The 15000-nt window shown below is 44.8% G+C and overlaps 2 protein-coding genes across 3 annotated transcripts in view; one reads left to right on the forward strand and one right to left on the reverse strand.

Annotated features, from left to right (window-relative positions):
- Positions 1-12823, forward strand: part of sinu (claudin family member sinuous) — a 19667-nt gene extending 6844 nt beyond the window's left edge. Inside the window, exons 1-4 of one of the 2 annotated variants that reach the window (XM_071660825.1) lie at positions 6987-8300; positions 9984-10133; positions 10505-10609; positions 10881-12823. In XM_071660825.1, coding sequence (XP_071516926.1) covers positions 8012-8300; positions 9984-10133; positions 10505-10609; positions 10881-11008 — 672 coding nt within the window. In that variant the 5' untranslated portion in view covers positions 6987-8011 and the 3' untranslated portion in view covers positions 11009-12823. Of the gene's footprint in view, positions 1-6986; positions 8301-9983; positions 10134-10504; positions 10610-10880 lie in introns of those variants that run through there. The other variant, XM_071660824.1, reaches the window with a different exon arrangement.
- Positions 1-15000, reverse strand: part of LOC139748085 (uncharacterized) — a 377098-nt gene that overhangs the window by 44396 nt on the left and 317702 nt on the right. The gene's annotated exons all lie outside the window — the stretch shown is intronic.

Below are 15000 nucleotides of genomic sequence, written 5' to 3' on the forward strand. Positions count from 1 at the left end.
TTTGGGGGGTGGTGTCCCCACTATATTGTATGTGTGGAGGTGTGTCGTCCCCCTATATTGTGTAGGGGGTGGTGTGTCCTCCTATATTGTGTAGGGGGGTGGTGTCCCCCTATATTGTGTAGGGGGGTGGTGTGTCCTCCTATATTGTGTAGGGGGGTGGTGTGTCCTCCTATATTGTGTAGGGGGGTGGTGTCCCCCTATATTGTGTAGGGGGGTGGTGTGTCCTCCTATATTGTGTAGGGGGGTGGTGTTCCCCTATATTGTGTAGGGGGGTGGTGTGCCCCTATATTGTGTAGGGGGTGGTGTGTCCTCCTATATTGTGTAGGGGGATGGTGTCCCCCTATATTGTGTAGGGGGGTGGTGTGTCCTCCTATATTGTGTAGGGGGGTGGTGTCCCCCTATATTGTGTAGGGGGGTGGTGTGTCCTCCTATATTGTGTAGGGGGGTGGTGTGTCCTCCTATATTGTGTAGGGGGGTGGTGTCCCCCTATATTGTGTAGGGGGGTGGTGTGTCCTCCTATATTGTGTAGGGGGATGGTGTCCCCCTATATTGTGTAGGGGGTGGTGTGTCCTCCTATATTGTGTAGGGGGGTGGTGTGTCCTCCTATATTGTGTAGGGGGGTGGTGTCCCCCTATATTGTGTAGGGGGGTGGTGTGTCCTCCTATATTGTGTAGGGGGGTGGTGTTCCCCTATATTGTGTAGGGGGGTGGTGTTCCCCTATATTGTGTAGGGGGGTGGTGTGTCCTCCTATATTGTGTAGGGGGATGGTGTCCCCCTATATTGTGTAGGGGGGTGGTGTGTCCTCCTATATTGTGTAGGGGGGTGGTGTGTCCTCCTATATTGTGTAGGGGGGTGGTGTCCCCCTATATTGTGTAGGGGGGTAGTGTGTCCTCCTATATTGTGTAGGGGGATGGTGTGTCCTCCTATATTGTGTAGGAGGGTGGTGTCCCCCTATATTGTGTAGGGGGGATGGTGTCCCCACTATATTGTATGTGTGGAGGTGTGTCGTCCCCCTATATTGTGTAGGGGGGTGGTGTGTCCTCCTATATTGTGTAGGGGGGGTAGTGTGTCCCCCTATATTGTGTAGGGGGATGGTGTCCCCCTATATTGTGTAGGGGGGTGGTGTGTCCTCCTATATTGTGTAGGGGGATGGTGTCCCCCTCCATGTTGTTTGGGGGGGGGTGATGTCCCCCTATACTGTGTGTGTGTGTGGGGGTTATTATATTGTGTGTGTGGAGGTGTGTCCCCCTCTATTGTGTAGTGGGTGGTGTCCCCCTCTATTGTGTAGGGGGGTGATGTCCCCCTATATTGTGTAGGGGGGTGGTGTCCCCCCTATATTGTGTGTGTGGGGGTTATTATATTGTGTGTGTGGAGGTGTGTCCCCCTATATTGTGTAGGGGGTGGTGTCCCCCCTATATTGTGTGTGTGGGGGTTATTATATTGTATGTGTGGAGGTGTGTCCCCCTATATTGTGTAGGGGGTGGTGTCCCCCCTATATTGTGTGGGGGTGGTGTCCCCTTCTATATAGTGTAGGGGGTGGTGTCCCCCCTATATTGTGTGTGTGGGGGTTACTATATTGTGTGTGTGGAGGTGTGTCCCCCTATATTGTGTAGGGGGGTGGTGTCCCCCCTATATTGTGTGTGTGGGGGTTACTATATTGTGTGTGTGGAGGTGTGTCCCCCTATATTGTGTAGGGGTGGTGTCCCCCCTATATTGTGTGTGGGGGGTTACTATATTGTGTGTGTGGAGGTGTGTCCCATTCTATTGTGTGGGGGGTGGTGTCCCCCTACATTGTATGTGGGGGTGGTGTCCCCTTCTATATAGTGTAGGGGGTGGTGTCCCCCCTATATTGTGTGTGTGGGGGGGTTATTATATTGTATGTGTGGAGGTGTGTCCCCCTATATTGTGTAGGGGGGTGGTGTCCCCCCTATATTGTGTGTGTGGGGGTTACTATATTGTGTGTGTGGAGGTGTGTCCCCCTATATTGTGTAGGGGGTGGTGTCCCCCCTATATTGTGTGTGTGGGGGTTATTATATTGTATCTGTGGAGGTGTGTCCCCCTATATTGTGTAGGGGGTGGTGTCCCCCCTATATTGTGTGGGGGTGGTGTCCCCTTCTATATAGTGTAGGGGGTGGTGTCCCCCTATATTGTGTGTGTGGGGGTTACTATATTGTGTGTGTGGAGGTGTGTCCCCCTATATTGTGTAGGGGGGTGGTGTCCCCCCTATATTGTGTGTGTGGGGGTTACTATATTGTGTGTGTGGAGGTGTGTCCCCCTATATTGTGTAGGGGGGTGGTGTCCCCCCTATATTGTGTGTGTGGGGGTTACTATATTGTGTGTGTGGAGGTGTGTCCCCCTATATTGTGTAGGGGTGGTGTCCCCCCTATATTGTGTGTGGGGGGTTACTATATTGTGTGTGTGGAGGTGTGTCCCATTCTATTGTGTGGGGGGTGGTGTCCCCCTACATTGTATGTGGGGGGTGGTGTCCCCTTCTATATAGTGTAGGGGGTGGTGTCCCCCCCCATTATTGTATGTGGGTGGCTTGTCATCCCCCTATATTGTATAATTTCCTAATATTAAGCATGTTATTTACACTTAAACTAATCATAAAAATATTCATGTGCTAATTACTAGACTAATTATAAAAATATTCATGTGCTAATTACTAGACTAATTATAAAAATATTCATGTGCTAATTACTAGACTAATTATAAAAATATTCATGTGCTAATTACTAGACTAATTATAAAAATATTCATGTGCTAATTACTAGACTAATTATAAAAATATTCATGTGCTAATTACTGGACTAATTATAAAAATATTCATGTGCTAATTACTAGACTAATTAGCCTAATTCTAAAAATCTAACCATACATTCTTATTCATCATATTAAATAGCATCTATGGTGAAAATTTCAAAAAAAATTCCAAAAAAATTCAAGCAAAATACAAGGTTTTTATATTTTAATGAATATCTGGGTATATATATATATATATATATATATATATATATATATATATATATATATATATATATATATATATATATATATTTTATGGCGATTATGAATTTTGAATATATATATATTTGGTAAACATGTGATTGGACAATCACATGTTAGACTAGACATGCAAACAGAACGAAACGCCTGGAATCAATAGATCACTGCGCATGACCATTGCGTAGCCAGGTCACTGCGCACGACCGTTGCGTAGCTATCACTGCGCACGACGGTACCGTAGCGTAACTGGGCTCGTAACCCTAACAGCGCAGCATATATACAAAACCAGCATAACTGCGCAGTGTATATACAACGAAACTTCAGCATAACAGCGGTGTATTTACAACGAAACTTCAGCTTAACAGCGCAGTGTATATACAACGAAACTTCAGCATAACAGCGCAGTGTATATACAACGAAACTTCAGCATAACAGCGCAGTGTATATACAACGAAACTTCAGCTTAACAGCGCAGTGTATATACAACGAAACTTCAGCATAACAGCGCAGTGTATATACAACGAAACTTCAGCATAACAGCGCAGTGTATATACAACGAAACTTCAGCATAACAGCGGTGTATTTACAACGAAACTTCAGCTTAACAGCGCAGTGTATATACAACGAAACTTCAGCATAACAGCGCAGTGTATATACAACGAAACTTCAGCATAACAGCGCAGTGTATATATAACGAAACTTCAGCATAACAGCGTAGTGTATATACAACGAAACCAGCATAACAGCGCAGTGTATATACAACGAAACTTCAGCATAACAGTGCAGTGTATATACAACGAAACTTCAGCCTTACAGCGCAGTGTATACACAACGAAACTTCAGCGTAACAGCGGTGTATATACAACGAAACTTCAGCGTAACAGCGCAGTGTATATACAACGAAACTTCAGCATAAGTGCAGTGTATATACAACGAAACTTCAGCGTAACAGCGTAGTGTATATACAACGAAACCAGCGTAACAGCGCAGTGTATATACAAGGAAACTTCAGCGTAACAGCGCAGTGTATGTACAAGGAAACTTCAGCATAACAGCGCAGTATATATACCAAACCATCAGCATAACAGCGCAGTAATTATACAACGAAACTCGAACCTAACCAGCCAAGCGTCATTGTAACTTCAGTCAAGCAATTTTGCTTTGGCGCCCGTCTTCACGCCCTCTGCGCGTGCGCGCACGTGTGTGTGTGTGTGTGTGTGTGTGTGTGTGTGTGTGTGTGTGTGTCTTCTAGATAGGTCACCATGTCCCCTAGATAGTTCACCATGTCCCCTAGATAGGTCACCATGTCTACTACATAGGTCACCATGTCTCCTAGATAGGTCACCATGTCTCCTAGATAGGTCACCATGTCTCCTAGATAGGTCACCATGTACCCTAGATGGGTCACCATGTCTTCTAGATAGGTCACCATGTCTACTACATAAGTCACCATGTCTTCTAGATAGGTCACCATGTCCCCTAGATAGGTCACCATGTCCCCTAGATAGGTCACCATGTCCCCTAGATAGGTCACCATGTCCCCTAGATAGGTCACCATGTCTCCTAGATAGGTCACCATGTCTCCTAGATAAGTCACCATGTCCCCTAGATAGGTCACCATGTCCCCTAGATAGGTCACCATGTCTTCTAGATAGGTCACCATGTCTTCTAGACAGGTCACCATGTCTACTACATAGGTCACCATGTCTTCTACATAGGTCACCATGTCCCCTAGATAGGTCACCATGTCTTCTAGATAGGTCACCATGTCTTCTAGATAGGTCACCATGTCTACTACATAGGTCACCATGTCTTCTACATAGGTCACCATGTCCCCTAGATAGGTCATCATGTCTTCTAGATAGGTCACCATGTCTACTACATAGGTCACCATGTCTTCTAGATAGGTCACCATGTCCTTTACATAGGTCACCATGTCTCCTAGATAGGTCACCATGTCTCCTAGATAGGTCACCATGTCCCCTAGATAGGTCACCATGTCTTCTAGATAGGTCACCATGTCCTTTACATAGGTCACCATGTCTTCTAGATAGGTCACCATGTCCCCTAGATAGGTCACCATGTCCCCTAGATAGGTCACCATGTCTACTACATAGGTCACCATGTCCTTTACATAGGTCACCATGTCTCCTAGATAGGTCACCATGTCTCCTAGATAGGTCACCATGTCCCCTAGATAGGTCACCATGTCTTCTAGATAGGTCACCATGTCCTTTACATAGGTCACCATGTCTCCTAGATAGGTCACCATGTCTCCTAGATAGGTCACCATGTCCCCTAGATAGGTCACCATGTCTTCTAGATAGGTCACCATGTCCTTTACATAGGTCACCATGTCTCCTAGATAGGTCACCATGTCCCCTAGATAGGTCACCATGTCTACTACATAGGTCACCATGTCCTCTACATAGGTCACCATGTCTCCTAGATAGGTCACCATGTCTCCTAGATAGGTCACCATGTCCCCTAGATAGGTCACCATGTCCCCTAGATAGGTCACCATGTCTTCTAGATAGGTCACCATATCCCTAGGTTCAAGATAGGCCACCATGGCCCCTAGATAGGTCACCATGTCTTCTAGATAGGTCACCATGTCTTCTAGATAGGTCACCATATCCCTAGGTTCAAGATAGGCCACCATGGCCCCTAGATAGGTCACCATGTCTTCTAGATAGGTCACCATGTCCTCAACATAGGTCACCATGTCTCCTAGATAGGTCACCATGTACCCTAGATAGGTCACCATGTCTCCTAGATAAGTCACCATGTCCCCTAGATAGGTCACCATGTCTTCTAGATAGGTCACCATGTCTACTACATAGGTCACCATGTCTTCTACATAGGTCACCATGTCCCCTAGGTTCTAGATAGGTCACCATATCCCGTAGGTTCTAGATAAGTCACCATATCCCGTAGGTTCTAGATAGGTCACCATATCCCCTAGGTTCTAGATAGGTCACCATGTCCCTAGATAGGTCACCATGTCTACTACATAGGTTACCATGTCCTCTACATAGGTCACCATGTCTCCTAGATAGGTCACCATGTCCCCTAGATAGGTCACCATGTCCCCTAGATAGGTCACCATGTCTTCTAGATAGGTCACCAAATCCCCTAGGTTCTAGATGGGTCACCATGTCCCCTAGGTTCTAGATAGGTCACCATGTCCCCTCCCTGGTCAGGTTCCGCTGTTCCTTGGGCGTGGTCCTGGTGCCTACGTGTTGTTTATATTTGCGGTGCGTTCCGCCCGTTCCTCCTGTCCACAAGGGTGTTTCCTCCCTGATACTGCGTATAGATATGGCGTAACCTGTCCCTTCCCCGTGTATTAATGGCATATGACCACCATTAGGCTGTTTGGTAGTTAAGGGTAGGCCCCTCAGGAGGGAAATAACTGCGTACAAGCGCGTTAATGCGTATGTCATCGCCAGAAGAGACCCTCGTCTTCCTACCCGCTATTGCGTCATGTCCGTCGCGGGCCTTACGCAATTCTAGAGCCGATAGGATACTAGTATTAAGGGACGAACGACGTGCTAGAGGACAATTAGGGGGGGGGGGAAGAGTTCAGTTCTCCGGGGGTTCGAACTCTCGCGGGGTGAGTCAGCCATGGCGGCGACGCGTTCAAATCCTCCCGCTCGCCCCGCCCCTCGACCCATCCCACCTGCCGCGGCGTTGCCACGTCTACCCTCCCTTGTTATTGATTCCGACCTGGGAAGAGAAATACTCCTAAAAAAATTACTATAAAGAACTTCTATGGCGAACGAGGAGAGTTATTTAATATGGATTTAATGTCCCTTAAGTGATTAGAAGGTTCTCAAAGGCAATAGGAAGCTTGAAAACCTTTTTAACAGCTTTTATAAGGTCATGTTTGAAACTGAACCCCACAAAAATGGCGGAAGGGATTGGGGGGGACTTCTATAGAAAACCTCAAATAGAGACGAACTGACGACGAAATGAAGGAGGAGAGGTTGTTGAAAGGAGGCATAGCTATAGTTCCACTCCCTTGGGACACCAAGGGAGAGTGTCCCAGCCCTGGGATTACGCCAGGTGGGAGTGGAGTGAGTCCCCCACCCCAGGCCTGGTGGGTGAGTTCCCCCCCAACCCAGGGCCCCTGGGACTCGGTAGAGGCTAGCAAGGTACGGGACCTCAGTCCCTCACAACACTCACGTCTTTTAGTGAGGTTTTCCCCTCCTCCTCCTCCTCCTGTGTCCTCCATTTGGGACGTGTACGCCAGGAGCAAGCTTTGGGGTGTCCCCACATACGCCATCTTTTCCCCCCCTTACGCACCGAGTGCCTGAAAATGGTGGGGGGGAAAAAGGGAGGTTGTGGAAGGGTGTGGTAACTCATGGGAACACGTCCAGCATGGCGTCTTGAAGTTTCTATGGACAGGAAACTCAACCTTGAATTGAGGGACAATACGAGTGTTTCCAGTGACCAAACAGTTGAACAGCAGGTTTCTAGTATATGAGTTCCCTCCTGTTTCTAGTATGAGTTACCTCCTGTGTGAGTGACGGAAGACCCGTTACTTGAAATCGTAACGTTTTGTGTTTGTGACATCTCGTCCTCTTCGTTACTGTTGTGGTCACAAGAGGGTCAGTGAGTTACAGGCCAGAGGATCAGTGAGTTACAGGCCACAGAGGGTCCGTAAACTACAGGCCACAAAGGGCCAGTGAGTTACAGGCCCCAGAAGGTCCAGTGAGTTACAGGCCACACAGGGTCCGTAAGCTACAGGCCACAGAGGGTCCGTAAGCTACAGACCACAGAGGGTCCGTAAGCTACAGACCATAGAGGGTCCGTAAGCTACAGACCACAAAGGATCCCGTAAGCTACAGACCCCAGAGGATCCAAAAGCTACAGGCCCCAGAGGGCCCCGTAAGCTACAGACCCCAGAGAGGGAGGCACCCCCTTAAACTACAGACCCCAGAGGATCCCCAAGCGAGTTCCAAGCCCCCCCCCCTAATACGGGAGGAGGACGGACCATCCCAAGATGGTGGTGCCCCCAAGGGAACGACGGACCACAGCGGGATGGTGGGCCATCGGTTTTCACGTGTTGGCCTTCATCCTCATCACCATCGCCATGTTCACTACCTACTGGCTACAGGCTGAGAGCAAGGCCTATGGCACAGCCATGGACAGGATAGGCCTATGGACCCAGTGCCTGCGGAGTTTCACCGTCAAAAAGGATGTCTACCGGGAGAGGTTCTTCGTTGGGTGTCGCTGGCTGTTCGACCCTTTCACCACTGGTTATGAGGACGTGCAGGAGATGCTGCAGACACGTGAGTTACCCCCTGGGACGTTGTGAGTTACCCCTGGGAGGTTGTGAGTCACCCCTGGGACGTAGAGTTACCCCTGGGACGTAGAGTTACCCCTGGGAGGTTGTGAGTCACCCCTGGGACGTAGAGTTACCCCTGGGACGTTGTGAGTTACCCCTGGGAGGTTGTGAGTCACCCCTGGGACGTAGAGTTACCCCTGGGACGTAGAGTTACCCCTGGGAGGTTGTGAGTTACCCCTGGGACGTAGAGTTACCCCTGGGAGGTTGTGAGTTATCCTGGGATGTTGTGAGTTACACTTGGAGGTTGTGAGTTACCCCTGGGAGGTTGTGAGTTACCCCTGGGACTTAGTGAGTTACCCTAGGATGTTGCGAGTTACCCTGGGAGGTTGTGAGTTACCCTAGGATGTTGCGAGTTACCCTGGGACGTTTCAAGTTACCCTGGGATAGTGCGAGTTACCCTGGGACATAGTGAGTTGCCCAGGGACGTTTCGAGTTACCCCTGGGACGTAGAGTTACCCTGGGATGTTGTGAGTTACCCTGGGACGTTACGAGTTACCCTGGGACGTTACAAGTAACCCTGGGACATATCGAGTTACCCTGGGATGCAGTGAGTTACCCTGGGACATTGCGAGTTACCCTAGGACGTAGGTGGGCAGTGGGACCACTAAAGTTATGGCCTCGTACTGTTGGATGGTGCAGGGGGTGGTACACTGGTGCCTCATATGCAGGGGATTAACTGGTGCAGGGGGGTAAACTGGTGCAGGGGTAGACTGATGCAGGGGGTAGACTGGTGCCTTGGGTGCAGGGGGTAGACTAGACTGGTGCCTCGGGTGGAGGGGGTAGACTAGACTGGTGCCTTGGGTGCAGGGGGGTATACAGGACTGGTGCCTCGAGTGCAGGGGGTAGACTAGACTTGTGCCCCGGGTACAGGGGGGTAGACTAGACTGGTGCCTTGGGTGCAGGGGGTAGACGAGACTGGTGCCTCGGGTGCAGGGGCTACACTAGACTGGTGCCTCGGGTGCAGGGGGTAGACTGGTGCCTCAACCTCCTAGTTACGTAGTCATATTCCTCTGTCAGTAGAGGGTTAAGACAAAATTATATCACGATTCTTAATAACGAGAGCACTATCTAGGTAGCCTTGATCATGCACCCATTTTAGTTTTTTGACGACTGATACTACAGTCTGGGTGATGGCATCTGGCTATAACTCAGTTATACATGTTAAATTCTCCAGTTTTTTATAGTACTTGGTTATAACTTAGTTATACATGTTAAATTCTCCAGTTACTTGTTAGTATCTGGTTATAACTTAGTTATACATGTTAAATTCTCCAGTTACTTGTTAGTATCTGGTTATAACTTAGTTATACATATTAAATTCTCCAGTTACTTGTTAGTACCTGGCTATAACTGTTAGTTATACATGTTAAATTCTCCAAGAACATGGTTCAACTTCTTCATGTTGTCTGCAACAGACTGACACATGGATATCATGGTCATGCAATAAGGCCCGATAAGGCCCTCTGGTGTTAATGTACGATTCTATACACAAACCCCCTGAACGATACTTAAAATACTTCACTGTTAACTACGTGCTAGTTTCTTGTGATAATCCTCCACTACCGGGGCAGGTCACAGTGCCATCCATGGTGGCTGGATGATTAATGATGCTCTTTCAACATTGCAGCTTTCTTCGTGACGGTGCAAGTGTTCTACACCTTCTGCTTCACGCTCTCGCTGATTGGGGCAGCACTGACGGGGATACTGGTCCTTTGCCCTGGAGAGGAGTTCGAGAGAGCTATCCTCAAGCTCGCTTTCATTGATCTAATGGTCTCCTGTACGTGGTTCCCACTGGGTCTTGTGTGTTTGAACTCTTAAGAGTGGTTAATTCATTAACTTGTAAGCTTTACTGGTTAAACTTTGTGTTCGTAGTTATTCAGAAGAGTTATTCAGAAGGTCTTTGGATGTATAAATTAATTCATCACTTGGTACAGTCATTCAGACCATCTTAATTCTTCATAAAATATCTGCAGCATGTTCATGATTTGCAAGTCCTCCAGATTTATGAGTTCATCTGCTCATTCTTCTCTTCCATTCCATTCCTAAAAAAAGTACTTTCCTCTTTGTAGCTTCAGTGTGCTATACAGCACATACCTAAGCTGGCCAAAAAAGTTCTGTGATGTTAACTTGATGTGATTGGTGTTACAGGGCTGTTTGGGTTCATTGCTGTCATTATCTTCGGTGCGATGGGTGACAACAGAGACTGGATGCCTCACTGGGACCATAATCATCTCTCCTGGTCCTTTGGTCTAGGTGAGTCTTGCATAATTTTCCTTTCTGTATTACATATGTACTTCCATTGGTTTTCATATAACAAAAGGAAGAACTGCTAAGCTTGCTAAGCTTTATAGCATTGATGCAGCTAAGCATAATTACAAATTAAAAATGTAATCAATAAGTACCTTTTTCAGAAAGGGTAGCATTATTTTGCAAATGATAATGTTTTCCATGAAGGCTAATAGTTTTGTAATTTTTTCTATGAATATATTCTCTGTTAAGGTGAATACTTTGGTTTTCTTTCTAGCGGTGGTGGGCGTGGTGGCAGAGTTTGTGGCGGCTGTGCTCTTCTGGGTTGAATACCGCATTCAGAAGCGCAAGGAATCCTATCGCCAGAGTCATGGAGTCTTTACTCTCGAGGGAACCAAAGCCTAAACTGAGTCTCCATAAAGTCTTTAACAAAGACTGATTGGTATCATACACCAGGGAAAGTTCGTGTTACTAGTAGTGGTTAGTGATGACATATGAGTACCTAGTGAACAGATGCAGAATACCTACAAATTTTGACAAATTTACACAAATACTCTGAATTCTGATGAACTTTTACCTGTGAAAATTTTAGAAAACATATTTACCTTGTTACATGTTTACTGGCTATCTCGTTCCCTCCTTCTGGGAAGGTAGTTGTCATATAGATATATTACTGCACTCATAAAAAAGTAGCAATGTAAACATACTGTCTTATATCATACTTGAAGGAACCAAAAGTCAGACGATCAGATTAAAGTAAATTTGTACATAATTCAAGATAGCAAGAGTATTCCAAGGTACTTCATTATGCCCCATGTCGGATTGTCATACTTAAGTGGTATGAGGGTAATACCACTTGCAAAGAATTCATGAAGCCCAATTCATCTGTGCAACTAATTTCCCTCCAGTGTTACAATCCAAATTTGCCTTTTATATCAAATTTTGTACTGGATAAAAGCCAAAACCTATTTTTCCTCTTGAATAGATATGTCAACAGAAAGGCTTGCCTTCAAACTGATAGCTTTACCTAAGATGGATTTCCCTTAGACTGTATATATTTTCAATGCCAAAGCAGTTTCAAACATATGCACAAATTTTAATAGCATCTATGCATGCACTGCGATGTTATTTATGAGATGAGAGCGTTTAATTGCTCAATATTTTTAATTTTACTGTTCAACAATCAATTAGGCATCCTGAATTTACTAAAAATCAACCAGTTTATATTCAGTTATTTTTTCTTTAATTTTCCCAATTTACTAAGTGTCAAGTTAATGTATGAAATGATTTTTCTTCCGTAAAAGCTTACTACATAATTGTTTTATATTTAACTAACTGATTTTTTATTTACTGCTATAGCTTACATAACAGCAGTAAAACCTGAAGAACCAGTGAAGGATCTCCCAGTTATTCGTATTTCTTAATGTATTCGGTCAAGTATTATAAAAGCCAGATAAGTAACTTGACGATTTAGAATATAAGTATTTCCTGAGTAATCTTAAGAACTTGTTTTTCTACTTTATATTAAGTTAAGTGTTCACTATGTTCATATAATTGCCTGTCTGTCCAATACTGACTTGGTGTATATATATATATATATATATATATATATATATATATATATATATAATATATATACCTTAATTTCAAGTCAGAGCCCTGAGGCAATCGTAGAAGATACTGAACAATGATAATTACTCCGTCCACACTGTGACTTATTGCCACTCTGTCCAATGCTTGATTAATTGATGTTTAGAAATAGTTATTGTCTGATAAATTAAGTGAACACTGTCTTATAAATTACTGCGGCTACAGAAAAAATCACTACTGAATGGGAACAACTGTAGCTTTACAAAGAGGTATTACAATACAGTTACAATCTGCCATTTCAAAAAACTGTTCCCAATACATTGTAAGACACCGTCAAATTTTGTAACTGTATATTATTAAAATGTTGTATCAATATACTGAAATTCAGCACCTGTTATCAGCTACTACCTCCAAACTATAATGCAGATTTAATGTTATATCATGTATATTTTTTTGTAGAGACTTTCTAAATAACAAATACCACGATCATAAAATGCTCTGCACAAAGGAAAACTGTGCCAATTGCCATGTATTATCTTTTTTACTTGGTGGGACTGTGTTTAGGAGTGATAAGGTATATTTTTCATACCATTATTATAATGATATTTCAACAATAAAATGTCTTGATTATTGAACACTATCAATACACCTCTTTTAAACTTCACATATTATGTTCACAAAGCATAACAGACATTAGAATGCATTAGATTTTTTTTCTCTTTTAATCCCTGGAGCACAAAGAAGTGACTGAGCACAATGGTATGACTTAAGGGTCAAGAGGTTAAAGACCAAGTGTTCTGAGGGGGTTTAGTTCATTTATGGCCTTTTTGATGGGGAAAGTGAATGTCATGTGCATAATTTTTTCTTAATATAGCCTAGAACCCTTTTCATGGAGCTTCTGCAGTTTCGCAGCTGTGTTACAATCAGCAGCAGAGAGAGGTTGGACTCCTATGTTGCCAGACTCCACCTGCATGTGCTGATACCACCTATTTTTTTTTTTTAACATCAAAAGGATGAAAAGGAGTACAATGTCACTGAGGAACTTCTCACTCAAAAGGAGTTTACCGACTGAAGTGCAGCCTTGAAGTTACAGGAGCTCCATAAAAAGGAGTTCTGAGATTATATAATCAAAAATTATGTAATTTTCACATTGTGCATTACGACCCTTTAAAAAAATCCCAAAAGGACAACTCAAGACACTACACATATATTAACATGCTTGTCCTAAGCCATCCACTCTCTCTGTCGCACAACATTTTCTTTCACTAGTTTCATGTTGCTTGCAGCTGCCCGCTTCATAAATTATATTACCTGGAATAATTTCACATAAAATTTAAGACAGTTCTCGATAGACAGAGGTTTCAATCGGAGGCCATGAATACACATCCCTCCCATGTGGTCCTGACTGAGTGTCTGACATTTATCCTTACTTGACCTTTCAATCTGAAGATCATAGGTGCACCAGCCCTTGCCTTTACACCTCACTTCTGCGAACAGCTCTGTAAGATTATGAACCTCCCGTCAAGATATACACACATACACACACACGCACACGCGCACACACACACACACACACACAGCGATCAAGTATGAGAGGGAAAGAAATAACACGGGAAATGGTGAATATGCGTGGATCAGGTGTTTGCTTTGAAAAATGTGAGAGAAACGCTTAGAAAAACAGATGGATTTGTATGTAGCATCTATGGATCTAGAGAAGGCATATGACATGGTTAATAGAGATGCTTTGTGGAAAGTCTTGAGTATATGGTGTGGGAGGTAAGTTGCTAGAAGCAGTGAAAAGATTTTACCAAGGATGGAAGGCATATGTGCGAGTAGGAACAGAGAAGAGTGATTGGTTCCCAGTGAATGTCGGTCTGTGGTAGGGGTGTGTGATGTCCCCCATGATTGTTTAATTTGTTTATGGATTGGGTGGTTAGGGAGGTAAATGCAAGAGTTTTGGAGAGGAGCAAGTAGGCAGTCTGTTGGGGATGAGAGGGCCTGGGAAGTAAGTCAGTTATTGTTCACCGATGATACAGCTTTAGTGGCTGATTCAAGAGAGAAACTGCAAAAGTTGGTGACTGAGTTTGGAAAAGTGCATGAAAGGAGATAGTTGAGGGTAAATGTGAATAAGAGCAAGGTTATTAGGTTCAGTTGGGATAAGTTAATTGAGATGTAAGCTTGAATGGAGAAAAATTGGAGGAAGTGGTGTTTCAGATATCTGGGAGTGGACTTAGCAGCAAATGGAACCAGGGAAGCAGAAGTGAGTCACAGAGTGGGAGAGGGAGCGAAGGTTTTCCGAGCAATGAAGAATGTGTGGAAGGAGAGAATGTTATCTTGGAGAGGAAAAATGGGTATGTTTGAAGGAACAGTAGCTCCAACAATGTTATATGGTTGCGAGGCATGGGCTATAGATAGGATTATATGGAGAAGGGTGGATGTGTTGGAAATGAAATGTTTGAGGGCAATATGTGGTGTGAGGTGGTTTGATAGAGTAAGTAACGTAAGGGTAATAGAGATGTGTGGAAATAAAAAGAGTGAGGTTGAGAGAGCAGAAAAGGGTGTGTTGAAATGGTTTGGACATGGAGAGGATGAGTGAGGAAAGATTGACAAGGAGGTGGAGGGAACGAGGAGAAGTGGGAGACCAAACTGAAGGTGGAAGGATGGAGCGAAAAAGATTATGAGTGATTGGGGCCTGAACATACAGGAGGGTGAAAGGTGCGCAAGGAATAGAGTGAACTGGAATGATGTGGTATACCAGGGTCGACGTGCTGTCAATGGATTGAACCAGGGCATGTGAAGTGTCTGGG

This window comes from Panulirus ornatus, chromosome 72 (genome assembly GCF_036320965.1).
Source record: "Panulirus ornatus isolate Po-2019 chromosome 72, ASM3632096v1, whole genome shotgun sequence".
Classification (NCBI taxonomy): Eukaryota; Metazoa; Arthropoda; class Malacostraca; order Decapoda; family Palinuridae; genus Panulirus; species Panulirus ornatus.